The following is a 19,070-nucleotide window of genomic DNA, read 5'->3' on the forward strand; positions in this document are numbered from 1 at the left end:
TAATTTTTTTAAATTACTAAAATCCTTTCTAACTATTTTTTTGAGATGGAGTCTTGCTCTGTCACCCAGGCCTCCCAAGTAGCTGGGACTACAGGCGACCGCCACCACTCCTGGCTAATTTTTCTGTATTTTTTTTTAGTAAAGATGGGGTTTCACCGTGTTAGCCAGGATGGTCTCGATCTCCTGACCTCATGATCTGCCCACCTCAGCCTCCCAAAGTGCTGGGATTACAGGCATAAGCCACCGCGCCCGGCTAATCCTTTCTAACTTTTTATAACAAAGAATTCTTAGACGTCTAAACATTAATTTGGCCTTTTACCCCAAATATCTTTACTATGTTTTGCTTTCTCTTTTATCATGGCTCTACATTTCACAAGACTCATCTTTAATGTAAATTAAGTAATGTAAATTAACACATTTAGAAAAAACATCTGTACTGGGGAGGAAATTAAATAGTTGTTATACTGGGAAGAAATTCTGTCAGTATTGTTTTGTTTCTACAAAAAGAGCTGTAAAATGCATGAAAAAATATGAATCCTATGTTTTAGATTGAGAAGCCATACTTACTTTTCTCTTTCACAGTAAATACTTATTTTAAACGATATCTTCTCATCACCAATAGCTAAATCAACTGATAAACATATATATATACACACACACACACATATACATTTTTTTTTTTTTTTTTTGAGACGGAGTCTCAGTCACCCAAGCTGGAGTGCAGTGGCGCGATCTCGGCTCACTGCAACCTCCGCCTCCCGGGTTCAAGCAATTCTCCTGCCTCAGCCTCCCGAGTAGCTGGGACTACAGGCGTGCACCACCACGCCCCACGAATTTTTGTATTTTTAATAGAGACACGGTTTCACCATGTTGGCCAGGATGGTCTCAATCTCTTGATCTCATGATCTGCCCGCCTGGGCCTCCCAAAGTGCTTGGGATTACAGGCGTGAGCCACCACGCCTGGCCCATTCAACAATATTTACTGAACATCTTCCATGTACCAAGTACTGTAGGTTCCAAGTCTCCACTCTCAACCAAATGAAAGGCAAACAAAGGGTAGAGAGACAGATAAACAGGGAAATAAACCTATGACAGGTGGTGACAAGTGCCATGAAAACAACAAAACAGGAGTCAGGCACAGGGGCTCATGCCTTGTAATCCCAGCACTTTAGGATGCCAAGGTGGGGCAGTTGCTTGAGGCAAGAAGTTCAAGAATCAAACTGGGCAACAAAGTGAGACCCCAATACTACAAAAATAAAAATACAGAGATATAAAAATAAATAAATAAAAAAGTAATAAAACAAAACAGGGTTGGAAGGAGGAGAGTGGATGAAGGCATGGAGTATACTATACTACACTGTATGTAGAGCACTCAGGGGAAACTGCTTTGAGAAGATGACATTTGAAGAGACCAGAAAGAAGCGAGGGAAGAATCCATGTTTCAGGCAAGGGTAAAACGAGTTCAAAGGGCCTGTGTTGGGAACATGTTTGCCATAATTCAAAAAATAGGTGGTAAATGTGGCTAGAGTGGAACAAGTGAGGGGGAATGATAGGAGATAAGGTCAGAGAGGCAACAGGGGAAACCTTGAGGAAGATCTGTAGACCATGGAAACGGATTTGGTAAGATGAAAAGTTAAAGGCACAAAGAGAAGAGGATCATGCACATCTCTTCTTGGATATTAAGAAGCCCCATCCAAGGGGGGGATAAAACTGATGAGCTCATCATCATAATGAAAAGCAAGAATAAGCAGCTTCATTATCCTTAAACTGTTATCCCTCAATCATCAAGTAGGCTCCGTCAAAAGCTGCAAAAGACCTAATCATCTAAAAAGCATTAGAGCTGCCATTGCCTTAATAGAGGAAAGCAGCAAAGAAGAAAAGGTAAAAAAACCAGTTCTAACAAAACATGATAAATAATTAAGTATGAATGGGTATATTCAAGTATTCAAAGGACTCTAACTACTTTCTTTCCTATCAAGCTTATATCTCTAAGACTTTTCAGGAAGTTTTAAATTTAAAATCTTTACTTCAATACTTGATTGAAGGCCCATAATAATTACCTTTTTGTAAAAAGACATCAAGTTGATCAGCACAAAAGGCTTTTAATTCTTTCTCAGGTTTGTCCTTCTTGACCAGTGCTACAACATAGTTGGCTAAGGCTGAAGGATCAGCATCACATCTAGTTAGACAAAGAGAAAACAAAAATTTTAAAAAACACTTTTTTTTCAAACAGTTGTGTCATTAATGAAGTAACCCTTATTTTGGAAAATGAGAGATCAAAACTATTCTAAAAACTGACCACAAACACAGGCAACTTTTATAACAAACATACACATACTGCGAGATTTTCCTTTTGCATTTATTTCTACAAAATGACTAGTATGTCTTCCATTTTTGAGGTTCTAATTATACCAAGGATCTTGGGTGAGCTCTACATTTATTTGTTCTCTCAATGATAATAGGGCAACTGATCCCTAAGTTGCTGTTTGGCTCCCAGCTATAGAAGCACTGTCAGTAACACCTTCAGGAACTATCTGTTCCAGGTGATTGATAAGCAAAAGGAAGGGAAGTGATGGAAAAATTTTCTCCTCTCCTCAAGACACCTCTCCTGACACCATAGGCACCAGTATCTAAAAGCGGCTATCAGCCCTTTGGCTAATCTCAATGAGTATTTTAAAGATGTTTTTAAAAAATAAGAACATGAAAAGAATGGCATTTAAATATTACTGGCAAATGCTTTAGCAGCTATAAGAAAGAAAGAAAAGATCTAGGAGTTAGAAACAGAAAGGAAAAGAGAAGTGGTGAAAGGACAGCAGAGATAACCTTTATCTACTTCACATTTTTTCTAGTAAGTAATCCAACATTGACACTCAAAATCATCTCCTACTCCAGGATAGCTCATAATCTTTGGGTTGACAACTCCTGATGGATAGTAATCTGTCTGAATCGAGGTTTTATGTACATCACATGAAACTAGAAGTTTTCTTGTTGTAAACATATATATACACACACAAATATAAAATATTCTAGACTTCCTGATGAATACATAATTAACACATATCCTTCACAGTATGGTTATGAAGGTAAAATGAAAACATTCAGGCTGGGTGCAATCGCTCAGGCCTGTAATCCCAACATTCTGAGAGGCTGAGGCAGGAGAATCACTTGAGCCCAGGAGTCCAAGACCAGCCTGGGCAACATGGCAAAACCCTGTTGCTACAGAAAATACAAAAATTAGCCAGTTGTGGTGGTGCACGCCTGTAATTCCAGCTACTCCGGAGGCTGAGGTGGGAGGATGCTTGAGGCTGGGAGGCAGAGATTGCAGTCAGCCGGTATCATACCACTCCACTCCAGCCTGGGTGACAGAGTGAGACCCTGTCTCAGAGAAACAAAAAACAAACAAAAAATTCAGAATAACAGTAAGTAAAACCATTATGCAAGCAAAGTGATTACATAACCTAAAAAACACTATTCAAATCTAACTAATCTTGCTCTGTAATTCTTGGGCCTTCACTGCCAGCCAGAAAGTTAAAAGGTTTCAGCTCACTTGGGAGGCTGAGACAAGAGGACACCTTGAACCCAGGAGTTGGAGGTTGCAGCAAGCCATGATCATGCCACTGTACTCCAGCCTAGGCAACCGAGTGAGACCTTGTCTCCAAAAAAAAAGAGGCTTCAGCTCAAGAATATCAATCACATTTCCAATAATTTTGTGAGACTAGTAAACAAAATAAAAATCAAGCACCAGTACCTTTACTTCCTTCTAGTTTTTATACTTAAAGTTTGTAATTCAGTAACACAGGTTTTTTTGTTGTCACTATTAACACTGTCATGGGAAAGGCTGGTTCTTTAAACATTCATGTGCCTGGCCGGGCGCAGTGGCTCATGTCTGTAATCCTAGCAGTTTGGGAGGCTGAGGCAGGTGGATCACCTGAGGTCAGGAGTTCAAGACCAGCCTGGCCAACATGGTGAAACCCTGTCTCTACTAAAACACAAAAATTAGCCAGGCAAGGTGGTGGGCACCTGTAATCCCAGCTACTCAGGAGGCTGAGGCAGAAGAATCACTTGAACCCAGGAGGCAGAGGTTGCAGTGAGCTGAGATCATGCCACTGCATTCCAGCCTGGGCTACAGAGCGAGACTCCATCTCTAAATACATAAATAAATAGACAGACAGATAGACAGTCAGTCAAGGCTGGGCATGGTGGCTCATACCTGTAATCCCAACACTTTGGGAGGCCAAGGCAGACTGCTTAAGTCCAGGAGTTCAAGAACAGCTTGGGCAATATAGCGAGACCTGGTCTCTACAAATAATATAAAAATTAGCCAGGCATGGTGGCACATGCCTGTAGTCCCAGCTACTCAGGAAGCTGAGGCAGGAGGATTGCCTGAGCCTGGGAGGTACAGGCTATAATGAGCCATGATCACACCACTGCCCTCCAGCCTGGGATACACAGTGAGACCCTGTCTCAAAAAATGAAAAATTAAAGAAAGTAAAGATTTTTCTTAAGTAAAAAATAAGTTACATTTTGGAGAATTATGAACAGATAACCTTAGTAAGTCCAAATGCTAAATTCTAAAATTTTTATATATATATATGTGTGTGCGTGTGTGTGTATATATATAGAGAGAGAAAGAGTGTGTGTGTAAACTTGAATTTGCTAAGAGAATAGATCATTTTTTGAGACAGAGTCTTGCCTGTGGCCCAGGCTGGAGTGCAGTGGCGCGATCTCAGCTTATTGCAACCTCTGCCTCCCGGGTTCACGCCATTCTCCTGCCTCAGCCTCCTGAGTAGCTGGGACTACAGGTGCCCACCACCACGCCCAGATAGTTTTTTGTATTTTTTAGTAGAGCTGGGGCTTCACCGTGTTAACCAGGATGATCTCGATCTCCTGATCTCGTGATCCGTCTGCCTCGGCCTGCCAAAGCGCTGGGATTACAGGCATGAGCCACTGTGACTGGCCTAAGAGAGCAGATCTTAGGTGTTCTCGCCACACAAAAAAAGATAGCTATATGAGACGATTATGTTAATTAGCTTTTGATATATATGCACATTTCAGCATTTGTATATGTATCAAAACATCACATCTTAAATGCATACAATTTTTATTAATAAAATTTTAAATTAAAAACAAAAATAGTGAACATATAGCCTTTCTATCTTCAAAAAATATTATGGTCGAGTGTGGTGGCTCACGCCCGTAATTCCACACTTCGGGAGGCCAAAGTGTGGGGATCACTTGAGTCCAGGAGTTTCAGACTATGGCGAAACCCATTTCTACCAAAATTTAACCAGGTATGGTGACATGCGCCTGTGGTCCCAGCTACCCAGGAGGCCATGGTGGGAGAATCACGTGAGCACAAGAGGCAGAGTGTGCAGTGAGCCAAGATCATGCCACTGCACTCCAGCATGGGCAACAGAGCAAGACTGTCTCAAAAAATAAATAAAAATTACACATGCCAGCTGAGCGCAGTGGCTCACCCCTGCAGTCCCAGCACTTTGGAAGGCCGAGACAGGAGGATCAAGAGGTCAGGAGTTCAAGACCAGCCTTAGCAAAATGGTGAAACCCCATCTCTACTAAAAATACAAAAATTAGCCAGGCGTGGTGGTATGCGCCCGTAATCCCAGCTACTCGGGAGACTGAGGCAGGAGAATCGCTTGAACCTGGGAGGCAGAGGTTGCAGTGAGCAGAGATCACGCCGTTGCACTCCAACCTGGGTGACAGAGTGAGACTGTCTCAAAAAAAAAAAAAAAATACACATGCCACGCTTATCCTGATTATTCTATAAACACCTTAAAAAACAGATGTGTACTCCAACTTAATTTCACCCCTGAGAACAGTAAGAAAATTTTGATCAGTGTAGTTCTAGTCAACACTCATATGGAGGAGAGAAGGGGAAAAAATTACATTTCCACCTTTATGTAGAAAGTTTAGTTCTTGGATAAGGGTAGTCTAACACAGAAGAGAAAGACTTAGAAAAATAAGTAAGAATGGCACAAAATGGCAATGTTATTTTCTCTGGTGTTATAGGAACCTTCAAGGAGTCTAATGATCTGATAGATTTAGTGCTGGGTATGGATAATAAGGTTTCTACATGTGAGGAATGGGCAAAACATTCAGATATTGGATAACTGAAATGGGTTTAAGAAACCCAGATATCGGCTGGGTGCAGTGGCTCATGCCTGTAATCCCAGCAGTTTGGGAGGCTGAGGCAGGAGGATCACCTGAGGTCAGGAGTTCGCGATCAGCCTGGCCAACATGGTGAAGCCCTGTGTCTACTAAAAATACAGAAATTAGCCAGGTGTGGTGGCATGCACCTGTAATCCCAGCTACTAGGGAGGCCGAGGCAGGAGAACTGCTTGAGCCTGGGAGGTGGAGGCTGCAGTGAGCCGAGATCATGCCACTGCACTCCAGCCTGAGGGATAGAGCGCAACTCAAGTCTCAAAAAAAAAAAAAAAGAAAGAAAGAAAGAAAAGAAAAAAGAAGAAGAAAAGAAAATAAACCCAGATATCTTTTACATATATTTAGTATTCAGACTCTAAAAAACATATGCCAAGTTAGGCTGCTTCTGATGAAACACATTTTGATATGATAGTTTTAAAAATCAAGATGAATATACAGAAAAGTAAAATAGAGTAGAAAAGGTTAGACTCCAGGAGAAGAGAATGATCACAGATTCTAAACATTTGTTTAATGTGAGGGAACAAATGATTGTCAATAACTGACAGAAATCTGAACCAAATACAACAGCATGTTTACAGCCAAAGGAATAGGACCATTTAAATTTAACAGCTCCTAACATGTATCCATAAAGTACAGTCTTAAGAAAATTACAAGTCTAAAATAATAAGTCATACTAACTGAATAGTGAAACTTAAATACATTGGGGAGTTTTGTGCTTTAATTTTCTAGACCTTCATAATTATTCTTATTCTTTCACCCACTGACTCCTCACTATATAATCTCTAAAACACAGCCATGATAGTGTAGCTACAGTTATCAATGCTAACTACTCAACAAGACTTCCAGAAGTATGTCACAAAAATCTGAGTACAACTAAGACTCTTGAAAATATAATACAAGTGCGGTATCACCTCCCTCTCCTGAAAATTCATCACTTCCTTCTTCTCATAACCAGGAAGGGTACTTAAAATCTTTTAGCTACTTTATTTGGAACTAAAGCTTATGGGAATCCACTACTGCTTGACTATAAAAACAAACATATTTGGGGATGAAAGAGATTGTAAATTTTGGGATCCATGACTATGCTAAATAAACATGTCTCTAGACAAAAAGGGACTTCTATCATAACATGGAGATTAGAAAAGACAATAATACCAGTTTTAAATTACCATTCTACTATAGATTTGTAAATCTGTAAAGATAAATTAAGTGATCCATTTAAGATCAGGCAGACAGCACATCTGTGGAACTAAAAATCAGCTGCAATTCCACACAAGTAAAATTTGTTTCACAAGCATGTCTTTTTCTAATGTATATCTGCAAGAAAAATTAACATATCTTAAGTATCAACCAATGGTTACCTTTTAAAGAATCAACAAAAGAAATTTTCTAAAGGTTAATGTTACTTACAAATAGGACTCCTTAAAATTCACACCTTGCACAATAACGTTTTATGAACACACTTCAATTATCTTTTAAGTTATTTTAAAAAGTCAACAAATTTTTATCAGAGTAAGCTAATAGAAACATTGCCCTAAAAATGCCTCATCTGTAAAAATCTCAAATTTGTCTTTTTCCCCTTTTAATGAAATCTCTATTGCATGTGTATTACACAACTGCTGAGCCAGTACATAAGCTTCACAGAAAATTTCAGACATACAATCATAAAATCAAAGAGTAAGGTCCTATACCTTTGGCCTCAAGCCAAAAACCACTACTGAAAAATCATTATCATTTACTTGGTTTAGGAAAAAAGCCAAGACTACTTAGACCTTTTCCACTTTCAGAAAAATTTACATGTTTCTGAATATGGATCTAATTTTAAGCTCCACCTTAATGTGCTCTTTCTTTCAGAGGTGAAACAGCTAATACATGTGCGTCTCAGCCACAGGTAAAAAAAAATGTATCTCCTGATCTCAATGTGTATCAACAGTCATTAAAAATATCCATATTCTCGGTGGGGCGTGGTGGCTCATGCCTGTAATCCCAACACTTTGGGAGGCTGAGGCAGGTGGATCACCTGAGGTCGGGAGTTCGAGACTAGCCTGACCAACATGGAGAAACCCCATCTCTACTAAAAATACAAGATTAGCTGGGCGTGGTGGTGCATGTCTCTAATCCCAGCTACTCGGGAGGTTGAGGCAGAAGAATCGTTTGAACCCGGGAGGCAGTGGTTGCAGTGAGCTGAGATCGCGCCATTGCATTCCAGCCTTGGCAACAAAAGCGAAACTCCATCTCAAAAAAAAAAAAAAAAAAAAATTCCATATTCTCTGACCAGTAGTTACACTTATGAGAAACCAGACTAAGGAAATAAAGGCAAATATAGAAAATACAACTGGCACCTAAATCTACACACACATAAAATGTATTTATTATATAAAAACAGTATTACTTTTTAACAAAAAAAAAAATGGTGCCAATGTAACCATTCTCTTATTGTTGGATGTTTGTGAAATATTAGACATCCAAAGTGATGGTTATTAGCTGGGAATGGTGGTAGGCGCTTGTAATCCCAGCTACTCAGGAGGCTGAGGCAGGAGTATCGCTTGAATCCATCCAGGAGACAGAGGTTGCAGTGAACTGAGATCATGCCACTGCACTCCAGACTGAGCAACAAAGCAAGACTCCATCTCAAAAAATATATATGTAATATAATATAATACAATATAATAAACAAATTTTTTTAAAAAAAATTATGGTTATGGCCAGGCACAGTGGCTCATGCCTGTAATCCCAGCACTTCAGGAGGCTGAGGTGGGAGGATCGCTTCAGCTCAGGAGTTCAAGACCAGTCTGGGCAACATAGTGAGACCCCCATCTCTAAAAAAATAAAATTAAAAAATTAGGCTGGTGTGGCGGCCTGCGCCTATAGTCCCCGCTACTCAGGAGGCTGAAGTGGGAGGACTATACGATCCTGGAAGGCTGAGGCTACAGTTAGCTATGACCATGCCACTGGATCCTAGAAGGTTGACGCTACAGTGAGCTATGACCACATCACTGTACTCCAGCCTGGGTGACAGAGCAAAACCCTGTCTTGATAAAAAAAACAAGGGCCGGGCGGGGTGGCTCACGCCTGTAATCCCAGTACTTTGGGAGGCCAAGGCAGGCAGATCATGAGGTCAAGAGTTCGAGACCAGCCTGGCCAACACTGTGAAAGCCCGTCTCTACTAAAAATGCAAAACTTAGCCAGGCGTGGCAGCACGTGCCTGTAATCCCAGTTACTTGGGAGGCTGAGGCAGGAGAATTGCTTGAAACCGGGAGGCAGAGGTTGCAGTGAGTCGAGATCGCACCACTGTACTCCAGCCTGGGCGACAGAGCAAGACTCCACCTCAGGGATGGGGGGAACAACAAAAAACAAAAAAACCAAAGTGACGGTTATAAAAGCAACATATACATGTGAAAAATGCTTCTAATGTAATGTCAAAGAAATCAGAATTTTACAATGAGTTTGACTGTAGCTATATAAAAATTTATACACAGAAGAGAAACTGAAAATAAATACTAATAATTTTGTTTTCTCTATTTTCTATATTGTCATAATGCAATAATACTTTTATTTTTATTTTAAAAGAATGAAAGTAAATTTTTAAAAAAAGTCTGACTCTGAGATCTGTGTTCAGATTATTCCTTTGGTAAGACCATACTGGGCCAGGCCCAGGGGCTCAAACCTGTAATCCCAGGGGCGGATCACCTGAGGTCAGGAGTTCGCGACCAGCCTGACCAACATGGAGAAACCCCGTCTCTACTAAAAATACAAAATTAGCCAGGCATGGTGGCGCATGCCTGTAATCCCAGCTACTCAGGAGGCTGAGGCAGGAGAATCGCTCGAACCCAGGAGGCGGAGGTTGCAGTGAGCCGAGATCGTGCCATTGCACTCCAGTCTGGGCAACAAGAGGGAAACTCCTCTCAAAAGAAAAAAAAAGGCCGGGTGCGGTGGCTCAAGCCTGTAATCCCAGCACTTTGGGAGGCCGAGACGGGCGGATCACGAGGTCAGGAGATCGAGACCATCCTGGCTAACATGGTGAAACCCCGTCTCTACTAAAAAATACAAAAAAAAAAAAAAACTAGCCAGGCGAGGTGGCGGGCGCCTGTAGTCCCAGCTACTCGGAGGCTGAGGCAGGAGAATGGCGTAAACTCGGGAGGCGGAGCTTGCAGTGAGCTGAGATCCAGCCACTGCACTCCAGCCTGGGAGACAGAGCGAGACTCCGTTTCAAAAAAAAGAAGAAAAAAAAAAAAAGACACGACCATACTGGACAAAGTAAGTAAAAATGGAGTTGACTTTCACATTTGTTAATACCTATTAAAGATATACATGTATTGGTACTTTCAAATGAAAACTTTCTGTCTTAATCTGTTTGGGCTACTATAACAAAATACCTTAGACTAGGCAATTTAGTATTTATTTATTTTTGAGACAGGGTCTCGTTCTGTTACCCAGGATGGAGTACAGTGGCATGATCATGGCTCACTGCAGCCTCAACGTCCAGGCTCAAGTGATCCTCCCACCTCAGCCTCCCAAGCAGGTGGGACTACAGGCATGCACCACCATGCCCGACTAAGGCTATTTTTTTTACTTTTTTGTAAAGGCAGAGTTTTGCCCCGTTGTCCAGGCTGGTCTCGAATTCCTGGACTCAAGTGATCTACCCACCTCAGCCTCCCAAAGTGCTGGGATGACAGGCATGAGCCCACAGTGCCCAGCCAACTAGGTAATTTATATACAGAAATGTATTGCTCACAATTCTGCAGGCTGGGAAGTTCAAGATTAAAGCATCAGCAAACTTGGAGTCTAGTGAGGGCCCATTCCTCATAGATGGTACCTTCTATGTCCTCTCATGGTAACAAGCAGGCTCCTTACATTTTTTTTTTTTTTTTTTTGAGATGTCCAGCATGAATTTTGGGGGGACAACAACATTCAGACCATAGTACTTTCATCTTCCTTTTAAGTAACTAGAGGCTTTCATGAATGAACATGATGTGGAAGAAATAACCCTAGGTTTATTTGGGAGGAAAATATATACATACATTCATCAGTTGCAAATACCATTTGGGTATTTGGACGATAGTTCCTAGTATAGTAACCACCAGCTAAACATATGCACAAAATTAGACTACTAAAAAATTCTTTCTTTTCTAATTGTCAATTACCTATATATACATGAGAATGTTCATTCATTTAAACATATACTGAATGTTTACTAAGTGCCAAGCACATTGCTTGGTAATGGAATTACTCTGAACAAAACAGACCTTGCCCTGCACTCCCATGGCCAAGAGGCAGACATGCAAACAAATAATTACAGTACAAAATAACAAATTGTATAAAAAGATATTAATAAGGAAGTAAGTAGCAACATTGTGAGAGGATAAGAGAAGACAGTGGCAAGAAACATAGTTGCTATAAAAGCAACTTCTGGCTTCTAGCCTATAGTTATTGGGCCAGGAAGGATGAAGTCAGACATCTTTAAAAGGCAGACCAAAGGACATAAGAATAAATACGTTCTTAAGTTAGTGGACTAAAACTTGCCAAGAAGTCTTCTGGCCAAAGTTCTTTTCTATGAAATCGTGAATGGTATCCTTAAGTCCCACAGCACTTTAGAGGCACGCTAACTCTCTGAAGCCACTAAGTACACTTAGAAAATTACCAATTCTTCCCAAACTTAAGAATATACCTCAAAATACTTATTTAACCCTGATAGTTTATTTACCAGGTGGTTAGGTCTAACAATTGCTAGATGATTATTTTTCCTCCCATTTGGGCAACTGCAGAGATTACTATCCAGAGTTCAATTTGATAAGGACTGCAACATATAGCAACATGTAAACTCTAGAGTTCAACCGAAGTATAGGCATCATGATCACTGAACCCATAAATATTAACCAATGAAATAAACTTACTCTATACCTTATTGCTGCCTTTTCTATCACACTCCAAGCTGACAACATATTCAGTCTCCTAGTGCACTTTAAAAGACACTGACATGGCCAGAACTCACAAAAACCGCACATGAAGTCTATGACTTTGACTAGCAGTTCCTGTTCCTACCTATAGGACCTGCAATGAGACTACAGATCTGCCTTGTAATAGACTGATTATTATTTTTTAAGTGGCAGTGGTGTTTAACAGTAATAAGCAAAATACATTTGCAGATAGTTTCATGTATTTTCATATTCCAAAAACCATAAAATGTTGTTTATATTTATAGAATGATTCAAAAGGGCCGGGCGCGGTGGCTCAAGCCTGTAGTCCCAGCACTTTGGGAGGCCGAGATGGGCGGATCACAAGGTCAGGAGATCGAGACCATCCTGACTAACACGGTGAAACCCCGTCTCTACTAAAAAAAAAATTAAAAAACTAGCCGGGCGAGGTGGCGGGCGCCTGTAGTCCCAGCTACTAAGGAGGCTGAGGCAGGAGAATCGCTAGAACCCAGGAGGCGGAGGTTGCGGTGAGCCGAGATGGTGCCATTGCACTCCAGCCTGGGCAACAGAGCCAGACTCCGTCTCAAAAAAAAAAAAGAATGATTCAAAGGTACACAAAACACTTAAAGTCTACATTTTTAATACTCATAACAGACTTGGTGAAGTAGGTAAAAGGCAAATAAAATTTAACTCTGTTTAACAGAAAAAGGTGGACAATTTCTCCTGTCACAGAGTGAATCAGAAATAGATATGAAACTAGAAATTAAATGCCCTGATTCATACAACGTCTATTAAAGCAAGATAGACAGATGCAAATTGTCCAGAGTTTACAAATTCCACCATGCTTTTTAAAACATACACCAAGAGAAAGTTTTACACTAAGCCAAACAAGCAGCAGTGAATAACACATATTTATATTTTATATAATATAAATAAAACATTCCCCATTAAATACAACATGTTTTGATAGAAATGCAGGTTACTGAAAAATGCTTGCCTGATCTTTAAGTTTGCAGAAATTTATTTAAACTTATCTCCTGAATTTAGTAGAATCGTACTTTAAAGGGGTTCACATACTTACGATGAGCAGTTATTTCTGACAGAAAGAAACCATGACATCTCTAAATTGTGCATAATCCCTACACAGTCTCTATGACTAGGATATCTAGGATATTTTGAAAGTGAGGAAAGATGAAGGCCCCAAACAAGAACTGAGTCTAGTCTACTCATACAGCTGTAGGGAAAGAGACAAACTTCTTGACTGAGATATTGGTTTCCCTCCCTTTTACTGCATTGCTAACAAAAATGGTGGTACTAGTTTATTCCAGCCAGTTAAGGTGTTGTTTCTTCCTGTCTCCCTCCTGTCCTTCCTCTAATAAAAGTAACAGATGTGTTTGCCACCTACAAAGGGAATGGAAGATGACAGTTATAAGCTCTACTAGCCCATGACATTACTAACTTGACCATAGGGAATAATCAACTGTAAACTAGATTGGTTTAGAAATACCTCCTGTTAGGCCGGGTGTGGCGGCTCACGCCTGTAATCCCAGCACTTTGGGAGCCAGGTCACCTGAGGTCAGGAGTTCAAGACCAGCCTGACCAACACGGCGAAACCCCATCTCTACCAAAAATACAAAAATTAGCCAGGCAAGGTGGTACATGCCTGTAATCACAGATACTTGGGAGGTTGAGGCAGGAGAATTGCTTGAACCCCGGAGACGGAGGCTGCAGTGAGCCAAGATCGTGCCACTGCACTCCAGCCTCGGCGACCGAGACTCTGTCTTGAAAAAAAAAGAAAAAAAAAAAAAGAAATACCTCCTGTTATATGTATATGTTTCACTAGGGACAAGATGTAACATTTTAAAAATCCCCCGGGAATTGGAAGCTTTTATAAATTTAATTTACTATAAACTAAGTTAAATAAGAAAATGTGATAGAAAATCATGTGCACACAGGCCAGGCGCAGTGGCTCATGCCTGTAATCCCAGCGCTTTGGGAGGCCGAGGCAGACGGATCACAAGGTCAGGAGTTCAAGACCAGCCTGGCCAACATAGTGAAACCCCCTCTCTACTAAAAAACACAAAAAATTAGCCAGGCATGGTGGCAGGCACCTGTAATCTCAGCTACTCAGGAGGCTGAAGCAGGAGAATCACTTGAATCCGGCAGGCAGAGGTTGCAGTGAGCGCCACCGCACTCCAGCCTGGGCGACAGTGTGAGACTCCATCTCAAAAACAAAAGCAAAAGGAAAAAAAAAAATCATGTGCACAGCCATAGTTTGATTCCAACCTAGCCAGTGCAACTATACTATCTCAAAGCCTAGCAACTGCTCTGAAATGTTATGTTGTAGCAACATGCCAATCTGCCATGAAAATTTTCTTGAATCTGGAATATGCAAAAAAGTAAATTTACAAACACGACCCACTTTAGCATATCATTTATTACATTTTAGGATATCTAAACAAACAAAAAATCTCCCATGATGACATACTAAGGATAAAAATATACATGGTATCTGCATTTACTTTATTATTATTAATATCTCCATTCAAAACCGTTACTTAGGCGAGTTAAAAGTAAGTATTTTAGGCCAGGTGCAGCAGCTCATGCCTGTAATCCCAGCATTCTGGGAGGCTGAGGTGGGTGGATCACCCGAGGTCAAGAACTGGAGACCAACCTGGCCAACACGGCGAAACCCCCATCTCTACTAAAAATACAAAAAATTACCCAGGCGTGGTGGCAAGTGCCTGTAATCCCAGCTACTAGTGAGGCTGGGGTAAGAGAATCGCTTGAACCCAGGAGATAGAGGTTGCAGTGACCTGAGATTGCACCACCGAACTCCAGCCTGGGCAACAAAAGCGAAATGCCATCTCAAATAAACAAACAAACAAATAAATAAATAAATATTTTAGCCTTTTTTTTACCCTAAATGAGTAACAAAATTTTTTTATAAAGAAAATAAGCATGTGAACTTTAAGTTGAATATATAACTCAAAAGGAGAAACTAAACTCAAGTAATCATTTTGAAAGATAATTTTTACTCATGAAAATTACAGAATGATCATACTTATGAGTCTAAGTAGCTTAAAAAAAAAAAAAAAAAAAAGCCTAAGCAAGATGAAGCTCCCACCCAGACTAACTTTCAACATTAAGGGGGAAAAAAAAAAAAACAAAAAGCATTACTCAGAGTAAAACATCTTAGGAAACTTTAAAAAAAGAAAAAAAAGAAAAGAAAAAGCAAGTAACTACAAGGCTAAAAGTTGTTACCTTCTATCCAAGACATAAAATGTATGTTTTTTTTGTTTTTTTTTTTTTGAGACGGAGTTTCGCTCTGTCGCCCAGGCTGGAGTGCAGTGGCCGGTTCTCAGCTCACTGCAAGCTCCGCCTCCCGGGTTTATGCCATTCTCCTGCCTCAGCCTCCCGAGTAACTGGGACTACAGGCGCCCGCCACCTTGCCCGGCTAGTTTTTTTGTATTTTTTAGTAGAGACGGGATTTCACCGTGTTAGCCAGGATGGTCTTGATCTCCTGACCTCGTGATCCGCCCGTCTCGGCCTCCCAAAGTGCTGGGATTACAGGCTTGAGCCACCGCGCCCGGCCAAAATGTATGTTTAATACTTCTTAAAAGGATATCTACTAACAAAATTAAACTTGTATGGAAAGTAGGGTTTTTTTTTTTAAAGGCATCAGAGCAGCAGGAATACAAAATAAAGAGATGTATTTTTTCTTTTCTAATCTTAACATGAATAACACTTTTCTTATTTTTATTATTTTGAGACAGAGTCTGGCTCTGTTGCCCAGGCTGGAGTGCAGTGGCACCATCTCAGATCACTGAAACCTACGCCTCCTGGGATTCAAGTGATTCTTCTGCCTCAGCCTCCCCAGTAGCTGGGACTACAGACACGCCCCACCACGCCCAGCTAATTTTTATATTTTCTGTAGAGACAGGGTTTCACCATATTGGCCAGGCTAGTCTCGAACTCCTGACCTCATGATCCGCCCACCCGGGCTTCCCAAAGTATTGGGATTACAGGCGTGAGCCACCATGCCCGGCCACATGAAGAACACTTTAAACATAAAGATATTTTTCTTTTTTCAACCTTTTCCCATATGTGGTCAATTTCACTACATCCATTTTATTTCCCACCTTCACCACAAACCATTTCCATCTTTGTGCCCAAAACTTTATTGTAGGGGTGAAAAAAACCCTATTCAAGAGACCTATATTCTTCTAAAAAACCTTCGAGTGTGTTCAGAAGTCATTTTCACTGAAAGATCAACAGGGAAGTAGCTTGACACTGTCCCCCAAAAGCCCCTTATCACACACCTCCCAAACTACTCCCTATCTTCACCTCTGAAAAACACTCAATTTTCCACTAATGCAGTCTGACCTAATGAATCGAAGCCTGCACATCTCTTCTTCTATCCCTTTCTTTCAAGTAGAAAGCCCTAAACTTCAATAAGAGAATAAGCAGAGGCAAGGAGGAGGCAGAACATTATCCTTTCCTTTCCAGTAACCAGCCATAACCCATTCCCCCAAATAAACACTCCACAACTCTAGCCTTTAAAATGGTTATCAAACATGGCCAGGTCCAGTGGCTCACGCCTGTAATCCCAGCACTTTGGAAGGCCAAGGCGAGCGGATCACCTGAGGTCAGGAGTTCGAGACCACCCTGGCCAACATGACGAAACCCTGTCTCTACTAAAAACACAAAAAATTACGGGCCGGGCGCGGTGGCTCAAGCCTGTAATCCCAGCACTTTGGGAGGCCGAGAAGGGCGGATCATGAGGTCAGGAGATCGAGACCATCCTGGCTAACACGGTGAAACCCCGTCTCTACTAAAAAATACAAAAAAACTAGCCGGGCAAGGTGGCGGGCGCCTGTAGTCCCAGTTACTCGGGAGGCTGAGGTAGAAGAATGGCGTGAACCCGGGAGGCGGAGCTTGCAGTGAGCTGAGATCCGGTCACTGCACTCCAGCCTGGGTGACAGAGCAAGACTCCGTCTCAAAAAAAAAAAACACACACACACACACACACACACACACAAAATTAGCTGGCGCACGCCTGTAGTCCCAGCTACCCGGGAGGCTGAGGCAGAAGAATCGCTTGAACCCGGGAGGTGGAGGTTGCAGTGAGCCGAGATCGAGCCACTGCACTCCAGCCTAGGAGACAGAGTGAGGCATTGTTTCGAAAAAAAAGGTTATAAAACAAACAAAATGTTGATATCTCTATTACCTCTTTCAAGCCTCCCAAGAACATTTCTATAACACTACCCAAAATATTTTTAAAAGACCGGTCTCATTCTTTTGAGTCCCTCATCCTACACCCCAATTATTTTCAGGTGTCCTCTCAATCTTACAAAAACATTTACAAAACTATCCTCCCAATCGCACAAGAATATTTACAAATCTCTTATTCTTTCTACCGCTCCTTTTATTCCTCCAACACCTGTATCTAAAAATCTCTATATGCTGTTAGGTACACTCCTCCACCAATAAATGCTGCATACCAGTGTAGCCCTTTCAACCCTCAACTAAACTTACAAAAACCTATTTTTTTCAATCTTCATGTATCTAAGTCATCAGTTCCCCTAGCACTATCGAGTCCTCAATAATACTTTAAAATCCCTTAATATCCTTGCTACCACACTTATCACCTCCCCAATAATTTCTAAAACCCTTCAAATCCCACAAATCCTTTCCATCTACTCCATAGTATCTTTCAAATCCTTCAATATTCTTGATCCCTTAGAACTCACCAATAACGCTATATAGTTTCAATGTCTCTGCTATCCGCTTCTGCCCTCATATTTCGAAAATGCCCTCGATATTTTGCTTGTAGACCTTTCAGTCCCGGAATAATAATGTTTATCAAACCCTTCATGATATTCTGCTATTCCCTTCGACATCCCAATATTCACATTTCAAAAATTCCTCAAGAGCCCTGCTACCCCCTCTCAGTTCTCAAACAGCAATGTTTTAAATTCCCTTACTGCCCCTGCTACCCCTTCCAACACCCCGATATTTGCGTTTGAAAAGCCCTCGCTGTCCTTGCCTGCCCCCCCCCACAGTCGCACATCCACGGCGCCTCTCCGTCCCCAGCGCTCCTCTTCCACCCTCAGCCCCACCACAATGGTGATAGTACTACAGGGAAGGCGTCGCCGGGACCTCCTGGCCGCGGCCCCTCAGCGCCGCCACCCACGCCGCCTCCCCTCCCCCACGCCCCCGCGGGCCCCCAACGCCCACGTTCGCCGGCGCCGGCCCCGGCCCCGGCCCCGGCCCAGCCCGGCTCACTCACATCGGCTCCAGTAACTTGGCCAGCCAGGACTTGAGGGCATCTACATCCTCTATGAGCATGGTGCAGGGAAGGCGGGCTCGGCCGCCGCTCTTCTTCAGGCCTGCCGTGGGTCTCCACTACGCCGCCTCCTCACGTTCCCTTCACAGCTCCCGGTGCCCCAGCCCACCGGGCATCTTAGGAGACTTCAACCTACTCCCCCGGCCGGGGCCTAACAGGAACTAACCCAAGAGCCCTCACTCAACCTAGCCCGAAGGTTGAGGTGGGCGGGAGACAGTGCCGAGTGGCAGGCCTGAGAACCAATAAGAGAGAGAGGGCCCTGAGGGCAAAACCAATGAAAAGGCTCGCTCGCCCCGCCGGCAGGCCGTACCCAGTCAGGGAGGAGAGATATAGCAAGGTAGGTAGAGAGCTTACGTGAACTCCTGGTGCAAGATGGTATCTTGGAAAAGGTGCTTTGCCTCTTAAAGGGGCAGCGGCGCCTTTTTTTGACCACGCCACCACCCGCCGCGGAATACCGGTGTCTGCTGCTGGGAGTGCCTGGGGGAACCCGGCGAGCCCCTCAGCCTCGTTCCTTCCTCTCGTTTTTCCTGGAAACACACACTCGTGTCCCTAAATGACTCAGCTGTAGTAAATCTGCAACACAACGTGCAATACGTTCACGTTCGACACATTGCACAGAATGCAAA

At 42.2% G+C, this 19,070-nt stretch overlaps 1 protein-coding gene across 2 annotated transcripts in view; it reads right to left on the reverse strand.

The window, feature by feature from the left end:
- Positions 1-18,657, reverse strand: part of RBM27 (RNA binding motif protein 27) — a 92,183-nt gene extending 73,526 nt beyond the window's left edge. For both annotated transcript variants that reach the window (XM_033180763.1, XM_033180764.1), the window contains exons 1-2: positions 18,388-18,657; positions 2,061-2,179 (exon numbers count right to left, since the gene is read on the reverse strand). In XM_033180763.1, coding sequence (XP_033036654.1) covers positions 2,061-2,179; positions 18,388-18,446 — 178 coding nt within the window. In that variant the 5' untranslated portion in view covers positions 18,447-18,657. The remainder of the gene's footprint in view (positions 1-2,060; positions 2,180-18,387) is intronic.
- Positions 18,658-19,070: the final 413 nt, after the last annotated feature.

The sequence above is a fragment of the Trachypithecus francoisi genome, unplaced genomic scaffold, assembly GCF_009764315.1.
Source record: "Trachypithecus francoisi isolate TF-2019V2 unplaced genomic scaffold, Tfra_2.0 Lachesis_group2, whole genome shotgun sequence".
Classification (NCBI taxonomy): Eukaryota; Metazoa; Chordata; class Mammalia; order Primates; family Cercopithecidae; genus Trachypithecus; species Trachypithecus francoisi.